We start from the raw sequence: 10,807 nt of genomic DNA on the forward strand, positions 1-10,807 counted from the left end.
TGTACTCTAGTGTTTCAAAATGCTACCATTGGAGGAAACCGAGCAAAGGGTATAGGGGATCTCTGTGTATTATTACAACTGCATGTACATTTACAGTTATGGTTATAAAACTTTCAGTCAAATAATTATCACAAAGAATTATATTCTTTACCTCATATAGATCTGTTTAGCAAAAGACACCTTTATGTTTAATATCAGATGGTACTTTAAAAGTATAGACTTTGAGCCTGGTTCACTGGGACTTGAATACCGGCTTTACCACTTTTTAATTGACCAAGTTACTTAACCTCTCATGGTTTTGTCTTTCTCATTAAATGAATGAGAATAATAATAGTAAGAGTAAGTATGCCATAGAGTTTAGAGCATGTAAATCACTTTTTACATGGTATATCAGAAACACTGGAAAATATTAGCTACTGTTATCATCATCATCAGAAACACTGGAAAATATTAGCTACTGTTATCATCATCATCATCATCATCATCATCATTCTTATAACTTCTGTAATTAGAACTAGAAAGGAACTGTACATCATCTTTTCTCAGCCTCGATTCTGATTGGCTACTGGATATTTTGTCTTGTGTTTAATAAAGGGCACTTTGAATTTGCAATCTTTTTATTTAAAATAAGCTAAGGACAGTTTTATCATTTGGAGCTAAATGATCATTGCTAATGAATGAATTGTAGCAAATTATTGGAATTAATGACAGTAGATTTGAGATCAAATTATTCTGCATACAAAATTAGAGAAGAAACTGAAACTGAACAACATAATATCTGTACTCCAGAGTCATCTGCAACAATACACCTCTGAAATATAAAATTACTTTTAGTTGTAGACCTCCAGATTTTCTCCAGCAACAAAGTATATACATGTGATTTCAGTTTTTTCTATCACTAAAGTCCATGTCATGTAATGGGAAAAGCACTGAACAGGGCAATTAGCAGTTCTGGACTTTAGATCCAGCTCTGTCATAGGCAGTGTGACCTCAGGCTTATATCTTTTACCTACTCTAGCCACCTGTTCCCCTACGTGTAAATTGGGAGTTTGATTTAGATTAGTGATTCTCAAAGAATGGTCCCTGGACTAGCAGCACCAGCTTCACCCAGGGACTTGTTAGAAAAGTACATTCTCAAGCCCCCACTTCAGAGCTACCAGTCCAGAGACTCTGAGAGCAGGGTCGAGCAATCTCTGTTTTAACCCTCCTCCAGATTCTGATGCACACTAAAGCTTGAGCATCACTGTTCTGAAGTACAGTCTAAAATTTAGATAGCTAGACCCAACCCCCAGAGTTTCTGATTCGTAGGTCTGGGATAGAGCCTGATGATTTGCTTTTTTAAAGTTTTTAGGTGTTGCTGATGCCGCCAGTCAGGGACCACACTGAGATCTAGTAGGTTAGATCAGCTCTAAACTCCATTCTACCTCTATGAGTCTGCCATTACCATTGCTTTTACTATTCTGTCCCTTCATTTTTACTTTGACCCTCAACTTGATGAAACTGCCTCTGAGTTAACAGCATTGAAAGTATCTGACATATCCTACTTTGTGGAGGGTAATGGACAGAAAAAAAAAGCTTTCCTAAATTCTTACAGCATATATTAATATGAAACACCTACAGTTTTTTGGCATTAAAAATGACCCTAGATGGTTTACTTAGTTATCCCATGTACTTAACTAGCTACAAAGAAAGTATCTTCAGGCACCAAGATTCAAGAATTAAGGTCTGATACCTAATTGCCATTGTTCTCTTGATCTGAAGAGCTCGAGCACCAATGTAAAAATAAAATTATGTTACATTATAAGATGCTGCTTAATGAATAACACTAAAAAATCCAAATTACATCTTCATGATCCTTGTAATCCCACCTCTTCTTTTTCATGGTTTTCTAGATACTTGGGATGGGATAATGTTCTGTGAGGCATGATATCTGCTAAGAACACGACAAGCCTCTGCCTGCCAAACCTAATTATTTAGTTGGCTCATGTTTTCTTTTCTGAACTAGAGTTGTGAGTAAGATCTACTGCTTCTTGTTTTATCAGTAAAGCGATAATTTTCTAGTACTGAATATTCAAACAATATGAAAAAAAGAGCAAGAATCTAACATTTATTGAGTGCCTATTATGTGCCAGTCACTGTGCCACAAGTGTTACTTTTCTCGTCTGTTTAATCCTCACAGTAACTTTGTAAGGTAATATCATTAGTTTTGGTTTTTGCATGAGGGAATAGACTCAGAAAGGTTCAGTAAGTGTTCAGGATCACACAGCTAATGGAGTGACAGTGTATAGACTTAAGCTCATATTTGTTTGACAACAAAACCTTTGTAGGCAGAGTAGATTCTGATTAAATGTGTGTTGAATAAATAAAGGAATGATTATATCATATTATCTTTCTAGTGTTGGCTTTTAAACAATCAAGAATTATAAAGTTGAAAAGGCTCTGTAGGTTGTTGTCTAATCAGGGTTTTAATTATGTATATCCTTCAAAGATGTTTTTAATTTTACTAACTTATTTAACCCAACATATCTAAAATATTATCATTTCAACATGTAATCAATACCATTATTATTAATGAAAAAGTTTACATTCTGTTTTTTTGCTCTGTCTTTGAAATCCAGTGTATATTTTATACATTTACAGCACATCTCTATTTGGACTAGTCATAGTTCAAGTACTCAGTAGCCACTTGTGACTAGTGGCCTCTGTACTGACAGCACAGATCTAGTTAAGCCTCTTGTTGCTATAGATAAGGAAACCGAGGCCCTGGGATGAGAGGTGAATTACATCAAGATTCCAGCTTCAGAGGCAGGGTTAAAGCCTAGTATTTGCAACACTCTTTTAGTCGTACCAAGAATTCTTAACATACATGTGTATAGCCCTTACTTGACTACCTCCAGGGAAATGGCACACGTGACCTCTTTAATCAGAGTGATTGTTGAATAACTCATTATTTGTAACTGCTCAGACTTAATCTGGTTTTTCTTCCATGTAACATTCCTTCACATGTTTGAAGATAACCTGTGTCTTCTCTATCTCAAGCTCACTAGCCCCCATTTATTCAGCAACTTCTCAAGATCCATAGCACATAATAAGTGTTTGTTAAAATGAAAGAAGGAAATAATAAATAAACATGACACCTAGACTTCTCACTTTCTTGTTTTCCTTCTTTGAGGGTGAAGCATCTGTGCTATGTTCTAGATACATGCTAGGACCATATTTCTAGAAGGAAATGAAGTGGTTTCCTTTGGTATACTCTTGCACTGAAACAGTAGTCGCCTACAAAAAAATATTGTGTTTTATTTTCTGAAATAGAACAGTGCCCTCATCTTTGACATCTCAGATTTGCATCAGGTCACAACAAGCTAGAGTGGAACAGCAAACCTAGTGCATTTCTTCAGGGTTAAAGGCAAGACTTGGGCACTAGGGGATCAGCTCCAATTTAAGCAGGCTAAGTTTGTACTCTAATGTACAAAACTTGGGCTTACCTCAGCTAAAATGGAAGAAATAGCTGCCCAAAGCTAGTTTCTTTCACGCCCCGCTGGCAAGGTAGTAATTGCACAAAGACCTTTTTATTATAAGTTGATTTTCCTGAGAAATGAATTCAGAAAAATACTGTAAAGTGTTTATTTTTTGCTTGCCCTTTATTAACCCACATCTTAGGGCTTTCCCTAGAGAAAAACTGTTAGTAAATGAAACCTCTTAGACCCACACAGAAACATTTTGCACCATGTCCCTGGCTGCGGAGGGAACAGGGACAGGAACAGGGATGGGACACTGCAAGTTGGTGCCATTTAAATGGGTCATCAGCCAGTATATGGAATTTTGCCTAAAGAGAAGAATTTAGGAATTTAAATAGGGAAAGAGATTGGGGTTGGTAGAATTACTGGTAAAGATCTGTATCTTAAATGGGAAATAATGTAGCCCTTTTATACTGGTAAAGAGGCCAAAGACCCAGGTTGAACTTAAAGATCGTTTCTGTTAATACATCCTAGTTTTGATCTCTAAATAACAAAAGTCCTATAGTTCAACCTATAAAATCATGCCCTAGAAGCCGGGGCAAAACCTTCCTGTGATGCTCTTCTGGAATCAGGGCAGCATGCATAGAGTAAAGGGAGCTAGGAAATTAAAATGTGATTTTCACAGACATGATTCTGTCATAGCTCTTATTTTTTTTTATATGGAATACAAATACTGATATAGAGTGAAGATTTTCTATTTTGCATTTTTGTGCTCTTTGATACATTTATTGAGGTCAAATGAAATTTGATATAGTAGGATTTATTATGAAATGCTCTCTGAATACAACTCCATAATTACTGAGCTACATGGTAGTGCATAAAGCTGTAAAACTGCTTAGCCAGACAAGCAATTTATATGTTACATCGAGGTGTGTATGGCAAAGAATATTAGTTTAATTGGGAGCCAAGATGTAGTAACCTTAAATCTGAAGAGCTATATGTTTAACATAATGCAGTGAGGCTTTGAAATAAGATACCTAAACTGGGTAGCTACAGTGTTCGGAATATATAACAGTTAGACATTATTTTCTGACCAAGGATACTAAATACTATTTTCAAAATAAAACACAGAATGCAAAGCAGGTGAAAGGGCGAAACCTTTTAACATTGTACGTGTAAGAAGTAAACATTTCTCCTAGTTCTTGGTTAAAAAAAAAAAGAGAAAAATAAAAGGAAAACAGTCAAGATAAAAGGAAACCGTTAATTACAATTCAGTGAAAGCAGGAATGTAGCAAGTTCACAATGAGGTTATTTTCTTGGTGTGCTAATGGAATCTAAGACAAGAGATTTGGTAAAATTTGCCCAAATTTTCTCAGGGAGCATATTGGAGATGAGGTTAGGAATGGGTGGCTGTCTGGGTACCAGAGCACCACCAGGAGTGAAAAACAAATACTTCTTGGCATATGTTTGGTCTCTGGCTGATCATAGGCTCTCTTCTGTTTAGCAGGTTCAGGGTCACATGCCTCCGCTCATGATCCCAATTTTTCCACATGACCAGCGGACCCTGGCAGCAGCTGCTGCTGCCCAACAGGGATTCCTCTTCCCCCCTGGAATAACATACAAGCCAGGTAAGTAGAGAGGGATTGAACATTCTTTTGGAAATGCTAAAATTCACATGTTTTTGCTTAATAGTCACAACAAACACAGGAGCATACTAAAGAACTATGAATAAGAAGATCATAAAAGCTTATTTTAAAGAAAAATTAGAGTTGGGAAGTTAATTGGGAAGGTGTCATGTTAATAAACTAATTGGTTGCTAAAAACTTTTACTTTCTCTTCTTCCACTTGAGTTTGTTTTGATTTCACAGATAAAATGCTACTTTCCCTGGGGACTACCAATTTTTGTCAGCTCTCTCTCTCATACCTTTGCTGTGAATAATTGTCTTTGGTTCAAGATGCTTTCCTTCCCCTGAGAGCTTTTATATTCGGGAGAGTGGTCACATACAGTATAAAATGTTATTATTGTTTGTTGTCTGATTTATCTTAAAAGAAAAGTTAAAACTGGACTGATTTAATTAGCCTACCATTAATAGGTAAAATTCTTTTTTTATTTTAGTTTAAATAATGAAGCATTCAGTAGTATTTTCTCATTCATCTTTGAACCTCAAAAAACGGGTCACATAACCTTGCAGCGAAATATGTTTTGAGATGATTTAGCAAATGTTATGATTTTTCTTTATTCCTCTGAGTTTACTGGACTCCTGGGGAATTCAATTAGGAACACATAATGGTTTGAAGCTTCTTTCAGAGCCTCCTTGTAAACAGGGCTTTAAATGTTTAAAGATATGTTGCCAAAGGAATCCAATGTAAGAAGATAGTCAAGTAAATAAAAGTCAACCTTAATTTCATTTGTGCATTCTTTGTAAGTGACCTCAGCTCAGAAGTAGTGACCTTGTTCTACTCATTAATAATTTCCGTGTCAAGTTCTTTTTAACATATTAACCTGCTTATATTAACCGCCAAATCTGCATGCAACAAATCTGAGTGTGGCAGTTTCTTTGTGTGTGAGATTTATAAAGTGAACAAAGGCATTTTAATATGCTTAAGGCAATAATAAACTATAAATCACTTTACTAAAATTTTTGATAAGGAAGCTTACTAAATAGAATAAGAAGAAATCCAGTGAGTTTTTAAATCTATTTTAATTGCTCATTGCCGTCTATGACTCTTTTGCAGTAAACCCCTTTCCTTGTGAGGAAAAAGGTAAGATGTTGATGTCAAAACTCAAATGATTCAAGGAATAGAGATGTTAAGGGATTGGCTAATTTAAGGACTGATGTTGAAAATTCCTCAGGTACAAATTAGTCAAACCTAGTATTATCAAAGGTTTTTGGATACCTGAGTGAAAGAAAATTATGTTATTCAAATTGCTAAAAATTGATATTTCTAGAGAAGAATTTTCAGAACAAGTTATATTCCCTATGAAATTGGTATCAATATTAAAAACAGGAGTATATTTTGTCAGAGAATATGTTTCTGTCAGTGCAGTGGTTTAGTTCTCCTCTGATCCCTATAAGTTGTTCTGAACTGTGTCTTCATCTTGACTTCCTTTGGAATGTTGATAGAAACCAAATTTACTGGTTTATCCTGAATCTGAGTTGCCATCCCTATATCAATCTTAGAAACCTTTTAAGTGAACTAAATGTGGAAACTCTATTTAATTTCAGTGTTTTTAAATTTAAAAATTTTCACTTCAATATCAGAAAGGGGCTTTATTTTCTACATCAACATAGTTAACATGTTACTTACCTAATTTTGTTAAAATGATGACGTTTGTCATGGGGGAAGATGTTGTAGAGTCAGTGAATTTGGATAATTTTTTAAAAAGTCTTATTCAACTTCAAAGGAATTATAACATGTAACTGAGAAGAATATAGAGATTGAGACACTATCGTGCAGGAGTGAGTTCCCTCCATTGAACAGCATATGTGTAGCATAGAGTAGCATCCTGGGGTAGCAAAGTTGTGTTTATTATGTTGGCTAAAACTTTTTTGGGTAAGGCAGGACAATTGAGTTGTACATGTAGGATTATTTTTAATCACAAGCAAGGCTGGTAAAAAAAAAAAAAAGAAGAAGTATTTTCTGGTGACTCCTAAGATATGGCAGAGAATTTAAGTAACCATAACTAAATTTTTTAATACTTTGGCTAATCTAAGCTTCATTGTGTATATAAAATATACTTTAAAAGGGTTAAAATGATATGTTCTTATATAATTAGAGGAATTACTCAGGAGACTTAATTTATGCAGTGTTCATGTTATTCACATGATTGGGGGAGTAGAATACTGTTGGACTAGAGTTTAGACCAGGAAAACTTTTTTGCCCCAAACTGAGCTATGATAATTTCACTCAAAATACACATGAATAAATTTTTAGAAGCGAGTAGCTCTATCACATATAAAAGCCTTGAAACAGTGACATGACTTTATATTGTGGTTCCCAAAGCAAGAGGATGTGCAAGTGCTCTCTGGGTCTTTACAAAATTACAAAATAAATGACTCTTTCTGTTTCTTTTCCACCTTCCTTTACTTAAAACTGTACATAGTGTTTGTTTGTGCCTCCAGCTGTTTGAATAATCGTCTTGATTTCCAGAAAGCCAGGTCCACCTTGGGTGATGTTCACTGTCAAAGTTGGCTGAATCCATACAAGGACGGTCTAGACAAATATATTTAGGACTACGGGCCTTCTCCCCTTCAGATGAATTGACCATTGCTCAGAGCATTTCAGGGTCTCAGTGTGCAGTGAACATCAAGCAAGTTCTCTGACCTTGAGGTTGCTGATGAGGCATGTTGACCACAGGGATTATGCAGTTTTAGGGTAACATCTATTCGATTGATCTCTGTAGAAATAGCTTTATTGAGTTTTAATCCTTAATAGCTCCCGAAATTTTAATGGTTCTATAATTAGAAACTTCTTTCTGGAAAGGAACTCAAAAGGGCCCAGAATAGCAACCACAGAATTTTGGTTGCTTTGCTCTTTCACATTATGATACTGAGAGATGCAGCAATCCAAGGTACGATAAACACATTTAGCACTTATATTTGAGAAAATTAAAAGATTAAGCCTCTTTCATAGATGCCAATGTGTATATCAGATCAAGATTGAATTGCCTGTGAAATAAAAACAATGGCCTCCTTCATGTGTTAGGGATGATGCTGCTGACCCATGGACTTTGTATATTTGGGATTTTTTAAATGATTGCTGCAGTAACAGCACTCGACATTTCCCATGAGATCCTGGGAATAGGATCTCTGTCTGCCCCTGGCTTCTCTACTCATTTATTAGTTGTAATAGGACAATATATAAAACTTACTGAATAGTTATTTGTGCCAAACGCTGTCCTAAATATTTTACATGGATTATTTTAGTTCTTACTTGAATGTATCATTTCACCTTGCTGAGCTTCATGTTTTTGTCATCTTAAAAATATGTTATGATTTGTCCACTGCTCAGTGTGAGTGGAAATATTAAATTTGTTAAAATGTATGGAAGTTCTTTGAAAATTCTAAAGCACTAGCTTTGGGGATTAAGTCTGACCATGAAACTTATTAAATTTAACTACATTAAACTACATCCTTATCCATTAGAAATGTGGTTCAAAAACTGCGCATTTGACCAAGATATACTGTCCCTCTGCCTGATGACCAAAAGCAGTTTTGCAAGTGTACCTAATGCTTCTTTTAAAAATTTTGTGATAAAATATATGTAACATAATATTTATTATTCTAACCGTTTGTAAATGTGACATTAATACATTTGTTATGTTATGTAACCGTCACCACCAAAAATACTCTGTGGCCATTAAATAATAACTCTCTCTACTCCCCTACTCGTAACCCCTAATAATCTCTCTTCTACTATCTTTCTTTATGAATTTGCCTGTTCCAAGTACTTTATATAAGTGGAGTCATACAACATTTGTCCTTCTGTATCTGGCGTATTTCACCAAGCATAGTATTTTCAAGGTCTATTCATCTTATAGCATATATCAATTATCTATTCCTTTTTATGGCTGAGTGATATCCCATTTTTTATATATATGTCTGTGTGTGTGTGTGTGTGTGTATGTTATTTGTTTATCCATTCATCTGTTGATGGACACTTGGGTTGTTTCAAACTTTTGGCTATTGTGAATAATGCTGCTGTGAACATTGGTGTACAAATATCTGTTCTAGAAGGATATATATGTAGGAGTAGAATTGTTGGGTCACATGGTAGTTGTTTAACTTTTTGAGAAACTGCTAAAGTGTTTTCCACAGGGGCTGCACAATTTTACAGTCCTACCCGCGATGCAAGAGAGTTCTGATTTATCCACATCCTCACCGACACTTTTTATTTTCCGACATTTTTAAAAAAATTATAGACATCCTAGTAGATGTGAAATGTTATCTCATTTTGGTTCTGATTTTTCATTTCCTTATTGGTTAATGATTTTGAGCATCTTTTCATATGCTTGTTGGACATTCGTGTATCTTCCTTGAAGAATGTTGAAGTACTTTGCCCATTTTTGAATGGGGATTTTTGTTTTTCATTGTTGTTAAATTTCAGAATTTCTTTATATATTCTAGGTATTATCCTCTATCAGATATATGATATTTTCTCCCATTCTGTAGGTTGTCTTTTCACTTACTTGGTGGTATCTTTTGATGTGTAGAAGTTTTTGGTGTTGACGAAGTCCGATTTATCTATTTCATTTTTGTTGCCTGTGCTTTTGCTGTCACATCCATGAAATTGTTGCCAAATCCAACACAGGATTTACTCCTGTATTTTCTTCTAAGTACTATACTTTTAATACTTAGAAGTACTATACTTTTAGTACTTAAGTTTAGGTCTTTCATCTATTTGAGTTAATTCTTATATATAGTATAAAGTTAAAGGTCCAATTTTAGTCTTTTGCATGTGGGTATCCAGTTTTCCCAGCACCATTTGTTGAAAAGATGTCCTTTCCCCATTGAAAGGTCCTGGTACCCTTGTGAAAAATCAATTAACCATATATGTTAGGATTTATTTATGGGCTCTTTATTCTGTTTAATTGGTCTATATATCTGTTCTTATGTCAGTACCATACTGTTTTTATTACTGTAGCTTTGTAGTAAATTTTGAACTCAGGAAGTATGGGTCTTCCAAATTTATTCTTTTTCAAGATTGTTTTGGCTATAACGGTCCCGTGCAATTCCATATAAATTTGAATATCCGCTTTTCCATTTCTATCAAAAAGATTGTTAGAATTTTAATAGAGATTTCACTGAATCTGTAGGATGCTTTGGGTAGTATTGACATCTTAACAATTTTAAGTCTTCCTTTTCATGAACGTAGATGCCTTTCCTTTTATTTAGGTCTTTTAAATTTTCTTTCAGCGATATTTTATTGTTCAGTGTTCAAGTCTTTTTACATTTTTGGTTAGATTTATTCCTAAATATTTGATTCTCGCAGATGCTATTGTAAACAGAACTGCTTTCTTAATTTCTTCTTAGATTGTTCATTGCTCGTGTGTAGAAACACAATTGATTTTTGAGTGTTAATCCAGTACCCTGTGACTTACCTGAATTTATTAGCTCTTGTAGCTTTCTTGTGGATTCTTTGGGATTTTGTATATATAGGATCATGTGCAACTAGAGATAGTTTTATCTCTTCTTTACTAATTTAGATGCCTTTCATTTCTTTCTTTCTTTTTTTTTCTTGTTTTTGTTTTTCTTTTTTTTCTTTTTTTGGTCTAATAGTGCTGGCTAGAACTTCCAGTATAATGTTGTATAGCAACAGTGAAAGTGGGCATCATTGTCTTGTTTCTG

At 34.6% G+C, this 10,807-nt stretch overlaps 1 protein-coding gene across 4 annotated transcripts in view; it reads left to right on the top strand.

Moving 5' to 3' along the window:
• The window catches only part of SOX6 (SRY-box 6), a 358,392-nt gene that overhangs the window by 232,821 nt on the left and 114,764 nt on the right, over positions 1-10,807 (top strand). For 3 of the 4 annotated variants that reach the window (XM_023522158.1, XM_023522160.1, XM_023522159.1), the window contains exon 7: positions 4,966-5,086. In XM_023522158.1, the coding sequence (XP_023377926.1) occupies positions 4,966-5,086 (121 nt within the window). Of the gene's footprint in view, positions 1-4,962; positions 5,087-10,807 lie in introns of all 4 variants that reach the window. The other variant, XM_023522157.1, reaches the window with a different exon arrangement.

Source organism: Pteropus vampyrus, unplaced genomic scaffold (genome assembly GCF_000151845.1).
Source record: "Pteropus vampyrus isolate Shadow unplaced genomic scaffold, Pvam_2.0 Scaffold334, whole genome shotgun sequence".
Lineage (NCBI taxonomy): Eukaryota > Metazoa > Chordata > Mammalia > Chiroptera > Pteropodidae > Pteropus > Pteropus vampyrus.